Genomic DNA, 22,377 nt, shown 5'->3' on the forward strand with positions numbered 1-22,377 from the left:
TGAGGGCAGCCTGTCCCAAGGTGTCACTATACACTGGGCTGACCTCCTGTTAGGTTGATCTGTCTCCATGGTAACCACAGATGGGGCCTTGTGGGGAGGAGGGCAAACGGCATTGACAGCTAGGCCTCTCAGACTGCCGTGCGTATTTATTTATAACAACGAGTATGGTGGTAAGAACAGTGGACTGACGGGGAGAGTGATGCAGGAGCCACGGGGACAGTTCCGAGTAGCACTTCACACCCCGTCAACAGCCTGCAGTGAGCCTTGTGACTAGTCCTGAGGTAGGGAGAGGGAGGAGGTACCATTCCCCAGTCACAGGTGACAAAAATGAGGCTCAGAGAGCAGTGACTTGCTCAAGACCACCCAGTGTGACAGTGACAGAACCAAGATTCTAATGCATCAATAGAGTGCCTGCCTCACTGTACCCCCGGACCTTACATTTCTTCCGGCTGTTTCCAGCAGTTTCTGCACAGAATGCCTCAGTCTACCTAAATGTGACATGAATAATGATAAACATAATGGTGCCCCATTTACTGATCAATTACTGTGTGATAGGCTCCGTGACAGGACCTCATATGCATAACCTCACTGAATCCCTCAGTATGCCTATGAGGCCAAATGGTATTATTACCCCATTTTACAGATGAGAAATCTATGCCCCGGGGAAGTCAAGTCTGTTTTCCAAAGTTAGTCAGCTGATCCGTGGTGGAGTGGGAACTTGAGCCCTGGTCGCTGAAACTCTACCGTCGTGTTCTTCCTCACAGAGGAAGACTTCCTCGCAGTCAGGGTCAGAGCCCTGGTGGGTGTGAGGCAGGAACCTGGTGAAGGGGCCTTGGGGTGTTGAGCTGTGCCGTTGGGCTCTCTCCAGACAACAAGCTGAAGGAGCTTCCAGACACCTTGGGGGAACTTCGAAGCTTACGTACTCTCGACATCAGTGAAAATGAGATTCAGAGGTTGCCACAGATACTGGCGCATCTTCGAACCCTAGAGGTAAGTCGTCCTTGCCTGGGGTCCTCTCTGGCTTGCCCGCCTCCCCACTCGCACGTTGTGGAAAGCCTTCCTGGTCACAGGGTGCTGGGGTCACAGAGATCTCAACTCACGGTCCTTAGGAGCTCGCAAAGTGACCGATGTGTGAACACTTGTAATTATGTGGCTTTTGCTGTCATCGTGGTGGCAGGAAAACATATTTTAGCACTTTCTGAAAGAGGTGGTGTTTGAACCAGACCTTGAAAGAGGAATAAGCTTTGGCGACGTAGATAGGCTAGCAGGAGCATTCCAGGTGTGGGGACAGTATGAGGCAAGGCAGGAGGTGGCAAAGCACAGGTTGTGTTAGGGGATGAGTGGGGAGCCCGTGTGGTTGGAAGTTGCTGGGCCTGAAGTGAAGGGTCCAGATCATGAGCTCAGGCCTCTGTGAGCGAGGGAGCGGCCTCAGCGTGGAGCTGCAGACACTGAGTTTCATCAGATGAGGGGGTGCAGAGGAGGGGAGGGTGAGCACCTCCGGGGATACGGTTAGTTTGCCAGGGCGGCCATAACAAAGTACTGCAGGCTGGGGGCTCAAACAACAGAAATTTATTTTCTAAACCTCTGGAGGCTGGAAGTCCAAGGTCAGGGTGCCAGCAGGGTTGGTCTCTTCTGAGCCTCTCTCCATGGCTTGTAGACAGCCGTCTTCTCCCTGTGTCCTCACGTCATCTTCCCTCTGTGCATGTCTGTCCAAATTTCCTCTGCTTTATAAGGACACCAGTCATACTGGACACCAGCCTAGTGACTTCATTTTGAACTTAATTACCTCTTTTTTTTTTAAGATTTTATTGGGGAATTGGGGGAGGGGAACAGCGCTGGGGAATCAGGGAAGAGGAACAGACAAGTTGCTGTCCTTTTGTTCTTCAGTCTAGTTGTGGAGGACTTTGCTTCACTGGCCCATGTTGATATTATCATTGCACTCTTCCTGGGTGAGGCAGATCGGTTGCCAACCACTGGATGGCCACTCACGGCGGCTCACAGCAGCTCACACCGGCTGCCGGCCGCTCATGCTGGCTGCTGGCCACTCACGGCAGCCCATGGCAACCCACTGCAGCAGGGGCTGCAGCCTATGCCATCGCCGGCAACTCGGGCAACCCAGCTCCAGGTCAAGCTGTTGTTTACCATCTTAGCTGTAGAGGGCAGTGTCACTGGTTCTCATATGTGGGATCCGAACCGGGGCCTGCTGCTCAGAGCTGGCATCCTAAGCTGGCATCCTCTTAACCAACGTGCCACTTGGCCGGCCCTTAATTACCTCTTTAAAGACCTTATGTCCATAGGACCTAGAGGTGAAATAAGTGAGAGAAAGACAAATGCCATATGATCTCTCTTATATGTGTAATCTAAAGAACAAAATAAATGAACAAACAAACAGACTCAGAGATACAGAGAACAAACTGATGGTTGCTAGATGGGAGGGAGGTTGGGTTTGGGTGAAAAAGGTGAAGGGAATAAGTACAAATTAGTAGTTACAAGTAGTCACAGGGATGTAAAGTACAGCTTAGGGAATATAACATTGTAATAACTATGTACAGTGCCAGGTGGGTACTAGACCAGTCAGGGAGATTAATGCATAAATTATATAAATGTCTAACCACTATGCTGTACACCTGAAACTAATATAAAATAATGTGGAATGTCAACTGTAACTGAAAAATAAAATAAGAGACCTTATCACCACCAGAAAAAGACCCTATGTCCAAATACGACTGTGTCCAAATACATTCTGAGGTACTAGGGGTTAGGACTTTCACATACATACTTTTTGGGGGACACGATTCAGCCCCTAGCAGACACTGACATGACGCCACCCGCTCAGGGAAGGTGGGTCAGGAGACAAGACGGACAACTCACATTTATCGGGGGCCTACTAAGGCTAGGCACTTGACCTACGTCAGCTCCCTGAATCCTCACAAAAGTCCTGTGAGGCAAACACTGTTGCGCCCCTTTGCAGATGAAGAAACGGAGGCAGAGACAGTTGAAGGAGCTTGGCCAAGGGCCACACAACTAGTAATAGCAAAGATGGGATTGTAAACCAGGCCGTCTGAATCCAGGGACCGTGCTGCTGCTCACCTCTGTGCGACTCGACCTCTGGGACGGGGCCGTATCCGTTCATGATGACACATCTGACCAAGCATCCTGGAACCCTCTGACAGGCCGTCAGTCAATTAGCTCTCAAGCCAGATTGCTGACCACTGGCGTCTGTGTCAGCAGTGGGTGGGTGAGCATGGAGATAGCAAAGGGAGGTGGCTGACCCCAACAGCTGGTCCCTGCTGCCAGGGCGGCCAGCCTGAGAAAGGACAGGCTGGTCAGGCTGGAGAGACAGGCCAACACACGGGTATTCTCTGTGCTGTCCGGTAGAACTTTCTGCCGTCATGGAAATGGTCAGTGACTGCTGTCCAAATCGGTAGCCACTAGCCACGTGTGGCTATCGAGCCCTTGAAATGTGGCTGGTGTGACCAAGGAAGTACATGTGTAATTTTATTGCATTTATTGCACTAACTAATTTATATTTAAAGAGTGCTCAGTGGCTGCCATACTGAGCAGTGTAGCTCAGGCCGGTGTCCTAAAGCCATTCTGAGACAGCTGGTAAGAGCTCTGCAAGTGAATTTGTCTTATAATGATTCTTTAAACAAAAATCTTTTGAGCTTCTCGGTGGCACCTTGAACAAACCTGTTTTCAGGACGAGACAGTAACAGCAGCCATTCTTAGTTGAGTCTTTTTCACATGTTATCTCTCCTGTTGCCCATTTAACAGCCAGGTTGGGGACATTGTGCCTGTTTTAGCCTGAGGGAGCTGCTGCTCGGGGAAGTCAGGTGGCCTATTGAAGGGCCACATGGCTGGCACATGGCAAGCTGGAGTCTGAGGCCAGGGCTGCATGACTTTGTTCAGTGCTGTCCACTCCTACCGATGACGGAACTGTTCTGTAATCTGTGCTGTTCAATACAGTAGCTACTGGCCGCCTGTGGCTACTGAGCCCCTGAAACATGGCTAGTGCAACTGGAACTGAGCTTGAAATTCTAATTTTAATCAATTAAAATATAAACTTAATTATGGCCACACATGGCTTGTAGCCACCGTACTGGGCGGTGCCGCCACAGTCCATGCTCCTACGCTACCACACTTTTTACTGTCAGTGACTAATATTATGTGGGATTAATTTTCTTTAGATTCAGTTCCCCAGGAAGAGGTTTTCTACCCTTGGGCCTCCCAGCCCCAGGCCGTCAGCTCCTCTGCTCCAGAGCAAGCTCCCCCCCTCACCCCTGCAATTCATGTTCACTTGGCACCCAGACGGGGATAGGGGCTCTGCTGGCCAAGACTTAGGAAGGGGTGTCTGAGCTGCTTTTCCCACTCAGAGAAGTCCCAGGCCCCAGGGGCTCCCCTGGCTCCTGAGGCCCCTCTGTTCCAGGCACAGCGATTATCAGTTCCTGAAAGGGGCCTTACGTGCCATGGCATCAAAAGGACTGTGGGAAGTGAGAGGATGGCTTGGTTAAAAAAAAACTCACACCATGGCCGTGGGCAGCTTTGTGGGCGTTTGTGTGGACCTAGGTCCTTCTTTCCTGGGCTTCATAAATCTGTAAGCATATGTGTGTACATTTGTATAAATATTTGCTTTTTCTTACCTGAAAGTCATACTGCATATTGTTTAAAAATTCTAATATTAAAATAACATTTCATGTAGGAAGTACTCCAGAACCTACCCTTAGAGGAAACCGCTTTAAGTCTGATGTATATTGCTCCCAATTTTTTCTATAGATATACTAACGTGAGAGTATGTGAGTAGTATTTTGTTTACAAAGATGGACTCTTCTTCTCTCTGCTGTCCTATAACTTCCCTTTTTCATTCCCTCATGTATTTATCCAAGAGCATTAATTGAGCGCTTGCTGCCTGCTAGTCAGTGTTCTGGGAGCTGGGAACACAGATGAAACGAGGCGGGTAAGCTTTCCCCACCAGGCAGGAGACAGTACACACAAATGAATAACTAACCCAGGTGGTTACCGATTGTTTGAGCAGGGAAGTGAATGACATGTAAAGAGGGCTTCCCTTGTGTCTGCAGACCCTGAGCCTCGACGCCTCGTCCATGGTCTACCCGCCGCAGGAGGTGTGTTGTGCCGGCACCAAGGCCGTTCAGCAGTTCCTCTGCAAAGGTAAAGCCAGGCCTGCTCAGTGAGCACACGTGGCCCCAGCAGCTCCCTGTGCCAGCCCAGGCTGGGGGAATGGCAGACACCGAGGAGGCCACAGTCTGGCAGGAGACACAGGCCAAACAGATTATCACACAAGGAAATATGATTACCGATTGTGGTTATGAAAGTAGAGTGGGGCATCGGGTTTAGGGGCCTCGGGTAAGCTGTGTCTGAGAAGGTGGCTCAGCTGAAACCTAAGGGATGACTGGGACTTAGACAACAGAGAAGTGTGTTCCTGGCAGAAGGAGGTGCACATTGCAGGGCCTGGGGTGGGGGGCAGCGGGTGAGGAAGCAGGATGGAGAGAAGGCCCAGTGGCTCGGGGACCCGTAAGAGGAAGGGAGGCAGGATGAAGAGGGAGGTGCCCAGGCCCCGTCATGCAGAAGAGGAATTTGATCACATTTGCTTGTTACAAAGATCACTCCAGCTGCAGGGAGGAGAAGGGATTGGAGGAAGCAGGAACGGAGGAGGAGGGCAGTTAGGAGGTCACTGGACTCACCCAGGAGAGAAACCTGGGCAGACTGGCTTGCAGAAGTGGCAGTGCCGCAGAAGTTGGCCAAACCCCAGGGCCACCACGGGTCTGGGTGCCAGGACGGGGAGCAGTATACAGGCATACCTCGGAGATACTGCAGGCTCCCTTCAGGACCAATGCAATAAAACGAGTTGTCACCTTTTGGCTCTTGCTTGTGGAGGGTCTTGCTTTCAATTTGTAAAAAGGAAAAAAAGCAACATCTGTGAAGTGCAATGAAGCTAGGTGCAGTACAACAAGGTATGCCTGTACCCAGTTACCTCCTGCCCAGCTGGGCGTTCTAATTAAGGGCTCCTGTCACCTGTGGAACTGCTCTATAGTATTTCACGTAGCAGCACCCATTGCTTACACAGGACACACACTCTGTATTGCCCTCTGAAGAGGTCGTACCAGTTTATATTCCTGCAAGGAGTATCTGAGAGGGCCCTCCTCCCCTTCTACCCCCCACCCGCCGACAGCCTGGCTAACACCTGGTAGTAGAAGACACAAGTCTTCTAATCTGATGGATAAACAAGAGAGCCTGTTATTTCCTTGATTATTTGAATATTTTTTCATATACCTACTGCCCAGTTTTAGTATTTTTTGTGAATTGCCTATTTATATCTCCCCGGGAGGTGGGAGGAAGTAACTTTGACTACATTAAAATCTAAAATTCCTTTCCCTCAAGAAGATACCATCATCACTGTTAAAAAGATGAGTTAGCACCAGAAGAAGATAATTGCGCATATATTATAGACCCAAGGCTATTAGCTATAATATGTAAAGAGCATCTACACATCAGCAAGAATAAGGCATACAACCTAATAGAAAATGGGTAAAGGTCATGAACCCTTTGAAATTATACAGGAGGAAACGATTTAGGGCCAGAGAAGGCAAGCATCTTGCCCACAGTCACACAGGAAATCACGGGTAAAGCTGGGTCTTGGCTTTTGCTATCACCTCATCCTCACTTGAATGGTGAGGAGGCAGGTGGTGTGCCTATTTTTTAACTCAGCTGATGCTTATGAAGCGCTGGCCACAGTCCAGGCCCAGGCTTTAGGACGGGTAAACAACCCGAGGGCCCGTCTAGGGCAGGGGTGGGACAGGATACTGGGGAGGAAGGGGACAGCCCAGGGAGGCAGGACCTGGTGGCTCCTGGCACCTGGCCTGTCTCCTTCCTCTTTCAGAGTCAGGGCTGGAATACTACCCGCCTTCTCAGTACCTGCTGCCAGTCCTGGAGCAGGAGGGAGCCCAGAACTCACAGGACAGCCCTGATGGGCCCACGGACAGATTCTCCAGGGAGGAGATAGAGTGGCAGGTAAGGTGCACCTGCCTGCTGGCATGTGGAGTGGGGGAGGGTGTGTGTGCAGGGGGCCCTGGGCGCTAGGGGATGTTCAGAGCTGCAGCCCCTGGACGTTTCCGTCAAACGAGAATTCACCTGCATTCAGACCCATGTGCTTAGATGCTTTCACGAGGCCCACTACGGCCGCCCGCCTCACTAGCTCACCCAGCATCAGCTGCACCATGCTCCTCTCTATTCCCTGAATCCCTGGGGTCTTTGAACACACGGGTCCCCCTTTCTGGAACTGTCCCCACTCACCTCCTCCCACTAACTCAGTCTCATCCTTCAGTCTTCCATTTAAACATCCCATCCTCTGAGAGGCCTTTCCGACACACCAGCCAGGTCAGGCCTCCTGTCATATGTTCCCAGAGCACCGTGTACGTTTCCTTGGGAACGCTTATCACAGCGCTAAGTCAAATGAAGAATTACACAGGATGTGATTGGTTTAATGTCTGTCTGCCCTACTGGGTGGAGCTTTGTGAGAGTGGGATCATGTCTGCATTGTTCACTGCCTCTCAGCAAATACTTGGTTGCCTCAACACCACTCACTGTACAGGACGCCTGTCGTGCTCTCAGTCTGGTGAAGAAGTCAGGCACACATGTCAGCACCAGCAACAGGCTGGCCCACCCGGGTCCCTGTTACGTGCACACACACACAAATACAGACCTCAGATCACGGTCCGGTTCCAGACCACCGCGATAAAGCAAATATCTCAATAAAGTGAGTCACATGAATTTTTTGGTTTCCTAGTGCATATGAAAGTTATGTTTACACTGTACTGTAGCCTATTAAGTGTGTGACAGATAGCATTGTATCTAAAAAAACAATGTACATATCTTAATTTAAAAATACTTTATTGCTAAAAATACTAACCATCATCTGAGCCTTTGAGGCATAATATTTTTGCTGGTGAAGGGTCTTGCTTCAATATTGATGAAAACGCAATATCTGAGAAGCACAATAAAACAACGTGTAATAAAGTGATGTATACCTATATAGATATTTTTCCAAAGGCACAAATTATATGTAAGTCGATGCTTGGACTTGAGTCTGATAAGGACAGTTACATGGTGGGGAAGAGGGCAGGGAACCAGGATTAGGCCTGGGAGTGATCAGTGGGTACTTGAGTTTTATATGCCATGTTTTCATTTTTTACAAGGAGAATATATTCAGGTATCTGTGTAATTAAAGATTGATTTTCAAAACCTTACTCATACCTTAGGATAGGAAAAATCCTATTTTCTTATAGGATGCTTCTACAGCTCAGACAGAGATTGGTCCTGGTCTCAGAGGCAGAGAACTAAGTTGAAGGGCCACTGAGAGAGAGAGAAAGAGAGAGAGAAAGAGAGAGAGAGAGAGAGTTGATGTTTGACTACGGAACTAATTCCTGTTCCTTGCTATAAATCTAAACAATACAGAAATATACCCCATAGGTGGAGGCGCCCCCACGACAGTCCACCCCCTGGAGGTGACCATCATGACCTGATGAACAAACTCCTTCCTGACTTGGCAGGCAGTTTTCTCTGTAGGCACACCCGCATTCGCCCCATTGTTTGACAGTTGTGTAATCATTGTATGGATGCACCACAGCTTATTGAAGTAATCACCTGTTGATGGACGTTTGAGTGATTTCCAGTGTTTTCACTCTTTTGAACAATTCTGCAGAAACTGATGCAGACACGACACCCTTATGCATTTGGGAGTGTTTTGGTGGGCTAGAGCTGGGTGCTACAGGCGTGTCGTGCAAACATACAAGGGGATCAAATATCCCAGTTCTTGGTCTCCTTTTCAGAGCAGCCTTCTCAGTGCTGCATCCCCAGAACTGCCTTGAAGACCTTCCTACGCTGTGCCAAGCCGTCTGACTCTCTACCCTGGTGTCCACTAAGGCATCTGGGACCCTTTCTCAAACTACCCAACCCCTCATGCTTCCCACCCCACCATGCTGACGCCATCCTCCCCACCTTCTCTGACCACTGTCTTTTTCCCCCCAGAATAGGTTCTCAGACTATGAGAAGAGGAAGGTAAGAAAATGACTTTTGCCCTCTGTCACTTTTCTTCTCGTTAAAGATCTCAACTATTATATAAGACTTGAGCAAACAAGTTCTTCCTGCCTCTAAATTAGAGGGTAAAGCAATGCTTTCCTCTTACACCCATCGCCTCAGCACATCCTCCCACAGCCTCGGTGGATGGTAGAGTACCTCCACGTGACAGGTGACCGAGGCTCAGAGAGACTGAGCCCACCCCCAGGCTCTAAACCACTAGCCTCTGCCAGCAGACAGCCCGTTCCGTTACAGTGGGGCTCTGGGGGCCCGCTCAGCCTTAAGACCTGTGGCCTGCCCTGTTCAGAGTTATGGGGCGGGTTCACCCTGCTCACGCGTCCTAACACTCGCAGAGCCTGTGCCAACGGCCACCAGGATCTACATTCTTGCAGGAACAGAAGATGCTGGAGAAACTCGAGTTTGAACGGCGCCTGGACCTCGGGCAGCGAGAGCACGCCCAGCTCCTTCAGCAGAGCAACAGTCAGAAGGACGAGATCCTGCAGACAGTCAAGGAGGTTCGTGAGGGGCCAGGCGGGGTCGGCCCCCTGCCAGGGCCTCCTGACTCCGGCGGCGAGGTCCCTCTGATGCGGGAAGGCAGTGGGAAGAAGCTCTCTCACGTCCGTCCTCCAGGGCCTGGGGGGCCCTTCCAGATCGCCTCCTTGTGTGCTGTGGACACCCTGAGGCCTAACGAGGGAGCTCCTGGTCCAAGGTCACAGGGAAAGGGCTGGCAGGACAGGGACAGGAAACCCGCTCTCCTCACCCCAGGCCAGGGCCCCTCACTGCCCTACAATGTCTGAAGGGGTCCCCGCTGCTCAGGACCTCTGCCTGTCCTGCCGCAGGAGCAGTCCCGGCTGGAGCAGGGCCTGAGTGAGCACCAGCGCTACCTCAGCGCAGAACGGCAGCGGCTGCAGGAGCAGCTGAAGCGGACTGAGCAGAACATCTCCAACCGGATCCAGAAACTCCTGCAGGACAATCAGAGGTCAGGCCCCGTCCTCCCGGCCCCCAGACCCAGAGCCCTTCCCCACATGTTACCCCTGGAGGAGCCCAGGATAGGGGTCTGCTTGCCCCCACAGGCCCAAGGTTTCGTTGTTAGGATCCAATCGTGGTGCTGCAGTTTGCACCAGCTTAAAGAGAAAAGACTGACCTGGGCATGACCAGCTCTGTTTCTTGTCGTGCGGCTGCCACTAATTGGACCTGTGCCTCCAGGTTCCCCATCTGTAAAATGGGTTTAACAATACAGTTGAGATCACATCTGCTCCCATATTTTGGGTTTCAAGTAACCTTTTGTGCTGAGGTCAGCCTTTCATTGTGTAGGGAGATTTGTCTTAACGAATCCTGTCCAAGGCAGGAGCTGCTGGGAGCAGAACTTGATGGGGCTTGGGAGAAAGGGGGCTCAAGAAGCCTCAGGACGTCAAGTTGGGGTCCCTTGTGGAAAGATTCCAGAAATGCTTTCACCACATCCTCTGTTGCTTCCAGGCTTCCTTTTGCTGTTCTATTATTATTATTATTATTATTAATTTTCCATTAAAGTTGACTTTCATTATTATTTTATATTAGGTTCAGGTGTACAGCATAGCAGTTAGACATTTATGTAGTTTATGCAGTGATCCCTCCAGTTAGTCTGGCACCCACCTGGCACCATCCACAGCTGTCGCAACATGATTGGCTGTTCTCTGTGCTGTACGTCACCTTTTGCTTTTCACTTGCTCCTCCGCCGTCCAGCAGTTACACGGTGCCTGAGCCAGCAAGCGCTGTGGTGCCGCTCAGCACGCCCTCACCACCGAGGGCGTCCAGCTAGGCCACCATTTGTTGGATGCTTCCTATGTGCCACTCACTCTGTATATATTCTCCCACTCTTTACAAATACTCCATGAAGTTTTTGTCATTATTACTGTTCCCATGTCACAGACAAGGAACTGGGGCTTGGAGTGGTTGAGTCACTGGCCTGAGGACACAGAGCCCCTCAGTGGTGGGACTCAGAGGCCCCCAGCCCAGTGAGTAGGCCCCCTCTGCAGAGCCAGTGCGGTGAGGGAGGCAGTGCTGTCGGAAACGGTTCTGCCGGTGACGGACTGCAGGAACCTTCCATGGATTTCTCCACAGGCAAAAGAAAAGCTCCGAGATTTTGAAGTCATTGGAAAATGAAAGGTAAGGGTTCTTCTCTAGCGCGTTTTTGGCATTGCCCTCTTTCCTCTGGGGAGAGACTGTCTTGTGAGTCTCCAGGATGAAGGCAGACAGCTTTTCCTAAAGCGGTCAGCAGTCACCTCGTTAGGGAACATTGAATTCAAAGAATCACTATTGGCATGTTTGTTAACGCTCATGTACATTCCTGAGAAAAATTCAGGTGTAAGAATGGACGTATAATGTCCAACTATATTCTTAGTATAAAAAATAGAATAAAAGTCTACATTCCTGGGGTAAAATAATTTTTCGTGACATAAATTATGTACAAAAGAATAACCCGTAGCCATTCAGTGCGTTGTAGAAGAATACTCCTTATTAAAGGAAACACTATATTGCAAAGCGGAAAGTTAGGGCATATAGTCTATCATTTCTTAAAGACACCGTATGTTTCTGTGCTCAGAAAGCGAAAGGACCCACCCCCAGTGGTTCACACTGAATAGTTTTGAGAGGTGGGAATTAGAAGTAATGATATTTGGTTTTTCCCTTTGTATTTTCTGTGTTTTTCTAAGTTGACTGCATTGAGATGCACTAGTTCAGTAATTAGCAAAGATGATAGCTGGGAGGAACCACCCCTCCCCCTGCCGCCCTCACTTCCTGAGGTGTTAATGGATCCCCTGGTTCTCTGGGATCCCAGAATAGCAGGATGCACTTCGCTGCTGTCTCTGGCTGCCTGGGAAAGCCTCCTGCAGTGTGCTCCAGCCTGGTTGCAGGGTAGTCCCATCATCCCGCCCACTTCAGCTCTGGTGCTTTGGTAGCCTGGGGTGGTCAAGGCCAAGCTGCGTTGTGGCAGGTAGCACTGTTTATTCAGCACACACTGACCAAGCACCCTCTCTGCGGGGCCTGGGCTGGGCCTGGGGTCCAGCAGTGCATCACATACGGCCTTCCCTGAGCAGCCTGTGGTCCTGGGCAGGAAGCAGAGGTGCTCAGATGGTACATGCCTCTTCCAACAAACTCCGACCCTGCAGATACAGTCAAGGATCATCTCTCCAAGCCACTAGTATCAGTTTAGTGTGAAAAAAAAAATAAAAATAAAAAAAAATATATATATATACACATATACACAGCATGCACATATGTACATGCAATTACCTTTCTTATTTTCATGTATTATATCATGGATGTATTTCCATGCCAAAAACCTTATTATTTGTAATAGCTATAGAGTATTCCACTATATGATTATGCCATAAATTGTTTAATTAGCCCTCTATTCATGGACATTTAAGTTGTTTCCAGTTTTTCACAATTAGACACACTGTTACAGTGACTATCTTCTAACCCACATGCATTTACGTGAATATTTTTGAAGGACATATTCAAAGGACATTTGATAGGTATTGTCAAATTGACTTCCAAAAACATTTTGCCAGTTTACACTCTCTCACCAGTATATGAAAGTGCCCATTTCACCACTTTCATTACCATCACCAATGGTTATCAGTTTTCTTAATTTCAGCCAATCTGATAGATGGAAAAAAAGATTTTATTTTCTTTACTTATCAGTGATAGTAGGCATCTTTCCCCATGTTTATTGGTCACTTGTATTTAAGCATCAGTGAAATGGCTGTTTGTGTCCTTTGCCCATTTTTCTAAGGGAATGTTCATCGTTTTATGCAAGAAATTGTAGCTCCAAGGCTGAAGGTAAACAGGCCCCAGTGGAGGTGCATGATGAAGCAGGAGTGTGTCTAGGCTGGCACATCAAGGAGGACTTCCTGAAGGAAGTGGTATCGATCTGATGAGATTCCCTCTTGGCAATGTTACGTTTGCTCAATAAATGGATGGGTTGTTTTTCTAGAATAAGAATGGAACAGTTGATGTCCATAACCCAGGAGGAGACAGAGAACCTGCGGAGACGTGAGATTGCCTGTGAGTCTCAGGGCGGGGAGAAGCCCCGATGGTGGGAACAGAGCATGGCTGACTGGGAAGGCCCCCGTAGGCAGCCCTGTCTCTGTCGGTCACCTGTAGAGGGCACTGAGGGTTACCCCTTGAGAAGGGAAGTATTTATGAAAAGTTAGAAGTGATGTGTTTAGTATTATATGATAACATCTTTTTGTGTGTGTGGTAAAATATAGGTAACACAAAATTTACCATTTTAACCACTTTTAATTGTATAGTTCTGTGGCATTAAGTACGTTTACATTGTACAACCATCCCGCCCTCCATCTCTGGAACTCTTTTCATCTTGTAAAACTGAAGCTCTATACCCATTAAACAACAACTCATCATTTCCCCTCCCCCAGCCCCTGGCAACCACCATTCTACTGCCCGTCTCTATGAATTTGGCTACTCTAGAGACCCCATAAAAATGGAATCATATGGTATTTGTCTTTTGGTGACTGGTTTCTTTCACTTAGCATAATGTCCTCAGGGTTCGTTCATGGTGTAGCTTACCTTTAAATTTCCTTACTTTTTAAGGCTGAATAATATTCCCTTGTATGTATATACTACATTTTTTTTTATCCACTTATCCCATCAATGGGCACTTGGGTTGTTTCCACCTCTTGGTTATTTAAATAATGCTGCTGTGAACATGGGTGCACGCATATCTGTTCAATTCCCTTTCAGTTTTTTTATTTTAAATTTTTTTTTTAAAGATTTTTATTGGGGAATTGGGGGATGGGAACAGCACTGGGGAATTGGGGGAAGGGGAACAGACAAGTTGCTGTTGTTTTGTTCTTCAGTCTAGTTGTGGAGGGCGTTGCTTCACTGGCCCAAGTTGGCACCATCATTGCACTCCTCCTGGGCGAGGCAGATCAGTTGCCGGCTTCTGGACGGCCGCTCACTGCAGCTGCTGACCGCTCACGCTGGCTGCTGGCTATACACAGTAGCCCATGGCAACCCACTGCCACAGGGGCTGCAGCCTACGCCGTTGCCGGCGACTCATGGCAGCCCAGCTCCAGGTGGAGCTGTTGTTCAGCATCTTAGCTGTAGAGGGCAGTGTCACTGGCCCTCATATGTGGGATCCGAACCGGGGCCCTCTGGCATCCCAAGCCAGTTCTTAACCATCGCGCCACTCGGCCAGCCCTATTTTAATTTTTTAAAATCCATAAATATGCATTAACATTTGAAAGCATATTTATCAAAATGTAATATCTCTGGTGACAAGATTGTAGAAGATACTGTGTGTGCTGTTCAGTGTTATACAGTTAGTCAATCTTTCAAGCTTAAGTTACTTCTACAGTTAAAAACATTTCTTTTAAGGGTGACTATCAGGTGGGTAACTAGGTGAGCCCTACTAGGCCGCCCAGGGATCGGCCCCTTTCTCAGGCCCCTTTCCTGTGCGTCCTCAGCTGCCATGCAGCAGATGCTGACCGAGAGCTGTAAGAACCAGTTAATCCAGATGGCCTACGAGTCTCAGAGGCAGAACTTGGTCCAGCAGGCCTATTCCAGGTAAGGTAAGGAGAGGCCTCCTGAGGAAGGGCATTGGGGGAGCTGGCTCGGGGCCCAGGGAGTCCCCTGCCCCAGGCCACCCCAGCCTCAGCTCTGCTGTCAGGGGCAAGTGGTGACTGGTCTTCATGACTTTTCTCTGTGATTCTGTGTAGGGCCATGATCAAGTGACAACAGCTCGTTTTATTGCGCTTCGCAGATAGCATGTTTTTTACAAATTAAATGTTTGTGACAACCATGCCTCAAGCAAGTTTACTGGCACCATTTTTCCAGCAGGCTCATGGTTAGCATTTTTTAGCAGTAAAGATTTTTTATTTAGTTATGTATATTTTTCTAGACAATGCTATTGCACGCTTAGACTACACTATCGTGTAAACATAACTCTTGTATGCACTGGGAAACGAAAAGAGTTCATGTGACTTGCTTTATTGCAGTATTTACTTTATTGCCGTGGCCTGGACTGAACTCACAATATCTCCAAGGGATGCCTGTAATCTCTTCCTCTTCTCATGCATTTCCTGTGTGCCAGGCACTTGACTAAGCGATGTGCATTAGCTTATTGAACCTCTGAGGGACCATATTGTTATCAGCCCCATTTTTCAATCAAAACTCAGGTTCAGAGAGACTACGTAACACACCTAAGGGAATGAAACTAGCAGGTGGCAGAGCCAGGATTTGAACCCAGGCAGAGTGAGAGTGTGCTCTTGACCATGCTGCCCTCTTCATCTCCAAGGGTCCGCACAGGTCGGGAGCAGGGTGCACTGGAGGGGACGGTGACAGGGCTGCCTTCGTGCTGATGGCCATTCCCAAGTCTGGCTCCCTGAGTTCACCACAGCACTGTGGGTTTGTCTGTTGAAGGAGCCACAGGTGTCTGGCAGAGCCAGGTGACAAAGCCCAGTCAATGCTCAGAAGCAACTGCCAGCAACCCTGGCTGCCCTGTGTCTCCTCCCATCCAGGTGGCACAGCTGCCAACCTCCCCTGTGTCCTCAGGTGCGGGGGTTTCTCCCTGCTTTCCTGGAGGTATGACGTTGCGCTCAGAAGCACAGGCACTCCTGTTAGCAACCCTGAAGTCTTGGCTGAGTTACTTTCCCTCCCTGAGCCTCAATTTTCTATCAGAAATATGGGGATAAATCACAGAAGCCACCCCTGGAGTTGCTGGAGGCTTTAATGAGCATTAATGAGCATAATGTCTGCCGCATAAGCGTCCAGTAAATAACAGCTATTATTTTGAAACAAGCAAGCTCCGAATCAAGATTGTACCAAAGTATGGACATACGTGAGGTTGCAGGGTTTGGATTTTTGTGCCAGAATCACTAGGTTTGTTCTAGCCCAGGGGTCGGCAAACTGCGGCTCGCAAGCCACATGCGCCTCTTTGGGTACATACATGTGGCTCTGAAGTAAAATTGAAAATGAAAATAAAACTCATAGTTTCATTTATAAAATGTTTAAAGGATATTATTCACATAATGGTGATTTCATTTGTTTTATGGTTCTCAAATGATTTTTAAATTGTTGTGAGGGACAGGATTGGCTCTCTGTCTGAAAAGTTTGCCGACCCCTGTTCTAGGGCATGAGAGCCAGTCCACTGCCCAGGCGAGAGACGCAGGGGCGGGGAGTGCAGACATTAACACCCAGAAGGACAGCTTTCTCAAGGCCTGAGTGGCTTACCTGGGCGGCCAGGTTCCAGTGGAAGGGTAGATGAGAGGACCCAGAGATTATGTCTCCCAGCTCCCAAGACAGACTCTGTCACCTTCCTTTCAGGGCCATGGGATTCAGACAAACTCCATGTCTGCACCCAGCCTGGGACATGGCCCTCAGCAGGTGCTCCATAAGTATTTTTGAATGAATAAATGGTTTATCTTGATCTCCTCCAAGGTGCCTGGCACATAGTAGGTGCTCAGAAAATGTTGAGAGAGTGAATGAATTTGCTGTCTTTCTGGCAGCATGGCCGAAATGGATGAACGGTTCCAGCAGATTCTGTCCTGGCAGCAGATGGATCAGAACAAAGCCATCAGCCAGATCCTGCAGGAGGTGAGCCCTTGCCCGGAGCATGAGGGCAGGGGTGCAGGAGGGGTGCAGGGAGGCCAGGGTAGAGCGTCAGAATTCTCCACGGAGCCCTGTCCCAGGTAGAGGGTAAGACCCAGGATGCTTAGTGCGTTTAGAACAAATCATCAGAGAGAGAGGCCTCTGGTGGTGATTTTTCTGGTCACTGAAATCTCGAGAAGCACCCCCTTCCCTGGTGGGCCCACTGCCCATGCCATGAGGGACTGAACAGGACAGAGTGATGTGATCAGATCTTTGAGAAGGAGCCCACCTGAGAGGGCTGCAGGACCTTGCATTTCTGAATTCCAAGCCCGCCACACCTGTCTGCTCTCCCGCGGTCTTGGCCGTGGGTGGCCCACTGGGAAGGCTAGGCCGCCCCTGCTGAGCAGGCCATGACCTCTGTTGCAGAGCGCCATGCAGAAGGCTGCGTTTGAGGCCCTCCAGGTGAAGAAAGACCTGATGCATCGGCAGATCAGGAACCAGGTGAGTGTGGGGTTCGTGGCTCCCCACCTAGACCTGTCCTGTCAGCTTTCAGAGATATGCAGAGGTGGATGGACAGGTGACAGTTAAGGTTGTATCCTCCTGGCCCCTTCACATGCCAGCTCAGCAGGAGGTCTCCCCTCAGAATCCCCCTTTCCTCCCAGGACCTAGGTCACAGGCTGTTGGGAGGCGCCTCGAGGCAGCACTGTAAGCGCCTGGCAGATGTGACCTGTTCTTACCATTCGTCACGCTTCCCAGGGCTGAGGGGAAGGGCGGCACTAACTCTTGGCCTTGACTGCTGGGGCAACCTCTGCGCTGACCGTGCCCTAGGCAGGACTCCCTCTCTGGAGGCCCATCGGCTCATACTGGGGAACTGGGACAGGCTGGGTTTGCCACCTGATGTCAGCTGAGGAGTAACCTGGGCCTGGAGGAGGAGGTATGCTCTCACCCGGGCTCCATAGCTGACCTGCAGGCTGGCCACGGGCAAGCCCCACTGCTCTCAGGGCCTCCTGGCTGCCTCTGTGAGCGGGGCTGTGTCTGCCTCACTGGGCTCTCCTGGGGGTGAGGAGGCAGCGGCGGGCTGCAGGTGAAGTGAGCTTTCAGGCTGTGGGATCGCTCATCACACTGTATTCAGCATACTGAACTTCACATTTTGCATGGTGGTTTTTTTTCTTTTTATTCTTTTCTTTTTTTGGCCAAAACCAACTTACCTTTTTGTTTCCCTCTTTAATTTCAACCCCACATTGCCGGGCATGAAGCTCGCTCCTCTGACCAGGGGATGGTGGGGACGTGGGGACAAGGGTCACAGTGTCTTTAGCACAGGGTAGAGGCCAGCTGTGGGGTCTGACCCCCTGGGCTAAAAGCTCCTAGTTACATCCTGAGGGTATGTGGTGACCCCTAGACACTCACTGTGGGTGATTTTAACCCACCGAGCCAGCTGTCCCCCTTCAGACCCCAACAGGGACATCCCAGGAAAAGGTCTCTCTCACCTGCTCTGTATCCTTGGGCGAGTTACTTAACCTCTCTGAGCCTCCGTTTCCTTGTCCGTAAAATGGAGGCAATAATACCTCCTAATAGCCAGAGGGTAATTGATGCATCTAAAGTGCCCAGCACAGGTTGGCACCCTCAATACATCTCAGCTACTACCACTACTGTTATTTTTATTGAGTCACTTCCATTCCCCTCTGCTCTCCTCTCCTCTGTGACAGCTGTTTAGAGGAAGCAAGAGAACTGGACCACTAAGAGGCTCAGGAGAAGTCATGTCTGGCCTTCACTCTGGCCTGAGCCATGAGGGAACGCTCTCCATTGTTCCCAGACCTTTGTCGGCAGCCACTCTGGGACAGGCCCCACGCTCGGCTCCTGATCAGCTGTGCTGACCAGGACAAGCGAGTCTAGCCCCCCAAGAGCACTCAGGGCCATGAAATAACTAATGCTTTTGAAAATCCCACAGATGAGGTTCCCAAGGCCCAAAGGTCCCTTCATTCCAGAGCACCCCCAGAAAGGACTCTTAGATCCCACTTGGCCATCAGAGAGCTGCAGCACAGAACTGAACTGTGATAAATATGAATTAAAAAACCATCTCATCTTCTGTTTAGATTAAGTTAATAGAAACTGAGTTATTGCAGCTGACACAGCTGGAGTTAAAGAGGAAATCCCTGGACACAGAGGCACTACAGGTATGTAGGGCTCCCTGCTCTGCCCTGTCCCTCCCAGGTCCCCTGATGACATCCCCACCTGGTGCCCCTGCTGCCTCTCAGCAACCGCTCTCCAGCAGGCAGGGCAGGTCTCCTCTGTGGCTGTGACGCTGGAGGGCGCCCCAGCCCCAGCAGGCTGATGGGAGCACAGGCCAAGGCTAGGGGTTGTTGGGCAGCCTGTTGCTAGGCAGGAGGGTCAGAGGAAGGAGGGTTTCATTGCCAAGGCTCACCCGGCGACACCTCCATCTCCGCATTTTCTTTGTTTTGGAGCAGGATTGCTGCTGAGCTCCCTGTCCCTTTAAGCCATGCTTCGGGGCCGCTGGTTCAACTCATGGGCTGACATCCTCTGGGGAAGGGGCTTTCTTGGTGTCCCAGGAACGTCTGGAGGAGAGGCCCCACCGGTGCTGTGTTACTCCTTGCAGGCAGCCCCTCTCTGAGCACTGCCCTGGGTGTCCTGCTCACAAAGGTGCTGGGAGCAGGGACTAGCAGACAGCGTCTAGACTACAAGTCTGGGACCTGGGTTCTGTCCCGGCACAGTCTTGCTGTATGACCTGGGCAGGTAGGGGACAGGGTGGCCCGTTCCCTTGTGTATGCCTCAGTCCCCCCTGTTGTACACAGAGGGGCTAGATCAATGGTATGTGAGGACATGTGCCCCATACCAGGCTTTTGAGCGGAGCCTTCTGTCTGTCACTGTCCGTATGTCTGTTCTGTGGAGCAGTCTTAAATTGTCTCATGGGCTTCTCAATGCAGTGAAAGAATGCTGGGGTCTGGAGTCCTGGTCTGAGGTCTACCACGGATGTGTTGTGTGACCTCAGGCAGGTCGCTTCCCCTCCCTGGGCCTCTATTTCTCCCATCCATAAAATGGAACTAATCTTGCAGACCCAGCGTGTGCTGGGGCCAGTAGAGAGGGGTGAGCCCGCAAACGGAAGGCCCTGTGTGAGCCTGGGAATGGTCTTCAGAGACGAGGGATTGGGGCAGCTCTCAGAGCAGGCATAACCTCCGTGCTTGGCGGGTGCCTCGTCTCCTGCCTGTTAGAGCTCGCGGGGGTCCCATTTCCGGGGCTTTCATGGGGTTTCCAGAGTAGGAGATGAGTGGAACGTGGATACAAGCAACGGCTCCATTCCGGTTTGCATGTGCCTCTGTCTGTGTAGAGCCTTCCGGACTGGTGTGGGGTGACACACCAGCACCCCCCGCCATGTGCTTCCCCCACATGCTCTGTAGTTAGTGCAAAGGCAGATACCCGTGGCTTGTCACTTCCTTTGTTTGCTGTTTTTGCCACTCCACCAACATCGCTAGATCCCATGCCTGGCCTTAGCCCCACGGGGAGGGGAGTGCAGGCTTAAGAGCGGGTGGGGAGGGGATGCCCAGCAGGGGGACCCCTCCGCTCCATCCCCCAACTCTCAGTCTGAGACAGTGGGCAGAGCCTTGAATTGAGTCAGCCCACCGTGGGTCCCCAGGTGCCCTCTGAGAACTAAGCAGAGGGGACCCTGCCACAGCGCCACGGGGACTTCTGGTGCCGTGGGTGCGCAGCTTCCAGCGGCACTGGGTGTGGTCTTGTGTTGCAGGAGATGATCTCAGAGCAGCGCTGGGCCCTCAGCTCCCTGCTCCAGCAGCTGCTCAAAGAGAAGACGCAGCGAGAAGAAGAGCTCCGGGAAATCCTGGTGCGTTGGCTCCTGGACCGCGTCACGCTGGGGTTTGCTCTTCCTCGACACACTTGCCGCTCTTAGAAACACTTTCTTTATTCAACTCATAGTTGTTCATCCAAGACAATGGAAAGCACAAAGGAAAAGGATCTCACTTCCGAGAGTTGTCTGTTGCTAACGTTTTGATATATGTTTTCCAAACGTGGTGGTGTGTGTTTATGGCGGTACATGCATGTGCCTTTAAGCATAGAACGGTGCGTGCCTCTGGACAACCAGCTCATCTTCATCTATCCTTTTCATGTCACTACAATATTCTGCTACACTTTCATGGCTGCATTGGATGGGTCATCACGTAGCCTATTGTGGAACATTTAAACTATTCCCAGTTCTCTACTTGGATAAGCAGTGCTCTCTGACTATCTTTGTAGCTAAGTATTTAAGAACAGCTGAGCATTTACTCAGGACAAATGCCCAGGAGAGGATTTGCTGTGTCCAGGGCAGGCCGTTTAATAGGACTTTGACAGGAGTTGCCTGACTGCCCCTGTCCCAGATGGGTTTGACTCTGGCACATCGTCAGGGTGGCAGCACCCTGTTCAGGGGTAGTAGGTTAGGTCGTGTCCTCCAGAGCCCAAGTGCACCTGAGTGGTGAGGACAGAGGCCAGGCCCGTCAGCCGGGGCTGGGAGGACAGAGTCGCTCCTGTGACATCATTACTGCTCCAAACGTCCTCTGAGCTTCACCGTGGGCCAGGCCCTGTGCGGGGTGCAGAGAAGAGCGAGACCAGCTTCTTTTCGAGCTCCACAAGAGCCCAGATGGCATGTTTGTGCTCATCAGAAGCTGCCCATTCCGCACAGTGCCTCACTGCCATCGCCTATAAATTGTAGTAATGCGGGAACCGTGCCTTGGCGTTGTGCAGGGGCAGCCATACGCTGTGGCCCTGTGCTCCTGCCGTTGAGGGGCCTCAGGGGACTCACGGTCTAGGGGAGAGAGCACCACCTCAGGAGAACGTGACTCACATCGGAATTGTATGTTCCAGGAGAGAGGTATGTCCACAGCCTGAGGAAAGCCACGGCCTGATAGGGGAGCCCGCTTGGCAAGGTCCAGGAGGGACCACCAAAGGGCAGTCAGGCCCCCAAGAGGACTAGGGAAAGGCCTGTGTTGAAATCTTGCTCCCCACGTCCCACCTGGCCCCCAGCGTGAGGCCTCAGTCCTGGATGGGCCGGCCCGGCTGTTCAGAGCACAGGCTCCAAAGCAAACAGACCCAGGCGTGGATTCTGGCCTTGACACTAGGCAGCTGTTTGACCTCGAGCAGGCTACTAATCATGCTGAACCTCGATTTCTTCACCTGTGAGGCAGGTTGTGAGAATTAAGTTAAATGGCATCTCTCAGCGCACAGCACAGCCTGGCATGTAGCGCTCAAAGGGTGAGCTGCTGCTGCCGTTAGTATCATTTGTTCACTGCTCCGTCCCCAGCACCTAGAGCAGTGCCTGACCCAGAACAGCACTCGAGGAACATTTGTTGAATGATGGAATGAAGGAGTCTGTTTCATAGCATGTTCATAATTCTTTGGCTTTGTCAGAACAGTGAAGGTCACTCAGAAGCTACAGGTGGCCCCGGAACCCTATATCTGTCCCTGCCTGGCACCCAGAAAACACGCCTGAGCTTTGTGGGAGAAGGAGGTGCCTGCTTCCGCTTTGTGCTTCCCACAAGCAGATGAGGAGGTGTCCCTCCCAGACAAGTGGTGCACAGAGCCAGGTGCCAGGTTCAGGCTCCCCACCAGGTGTGCAGTGTCTCTGAGATCATTCTCAGCAGTAAATTGGGGATAGTGATGTTTCCTGCCTGTCCTGTTTCAGTGGTTTAA

General features: G+C 50.8%; 1 protein-coding gene across 4 annotated transcripts in view; it reads left to right on the forward strand.

The window, feature by feature from the left end:
• The window catches only part of LRSAM1 (leucine rich repeat and sterile alpha motif containing 1), a 38,497-nt gene that overhangs the window by 7,691 nt on the left and 8,429 nt on the right, over positions 1 to 22,377 (forward strand). For 3 of the 4 annotated variants that reach the window (XM_019636605.1, XM_019636594.1, XM_019636601.1), the window contains 13 exons: positions 869 to 990; positions 5,076 to 5,166; positions 6,896 to 7,026; positions 9,043 to 9,072; positions 9,483 to 9,605; positions 9,930 to 10,069; positions 11,191 to 11,235; positions 13,067 to 13,137; positions 14,562 to 14,661; positions 16,602 to 16,689; positions 17,110 to 17,184; positions 18,777 to 18,857; positions 20,441 to 20,536. In XM_019636605.1, the coding sequence (XP_019492150.1) occupies positions 869 to 990; positions 5,076 to 5,166; positions 6,896 to 7,026; positions 9,043 to 9,072; positions 9,483 to 9,605; positions 9,930 to 10,069; positions 11,191 to 11,235; positions 13,067 to 13,137; positions 14,562 to 14,661; positions 16,602 to 16,689; positions 17,110 to 17,184; positions 18,777 to 18,857; positions 20,441 to 20,536 (1,193 nt within the window). The remainder of the gene's footprint in view (positions 1 to 868; positions 991 to 5,075; positions 5,167 to 6,895; positions 7,027 to 9,042; positions 9,073 to 9,482; positions 9,606 to 9,929; positions 10,070 to 11,190; positions 11,236 to 13,066; positions 13,138 to 14,561; positions 14,662 to 16,601; positions 16,690 to 17,109; positions 17,185 to 18,776; positions 18,858 to 20,440; positions 20,537 to 22,377) is intronic. The other variant, XM_019636611.1, reaches the window with a different exon arrangement.

This window comes from Hipposideros armiger, unplaced genomic scaffold (genome assembly GCF_001890085.2).
Source record: "Hipposideros armiger isolate ML-2016 unplaced genomic scaffold, ASM189008v1 scaffold_3, whole genome shotgun sequence".
In the NCBI taxonomy this organism is placed as follows: Eukaryota; Metazoa; Chordata; class Mammalia; order Chiroptera; family Hipposideridae; genus Hipposideros; species Hipposideros armiger.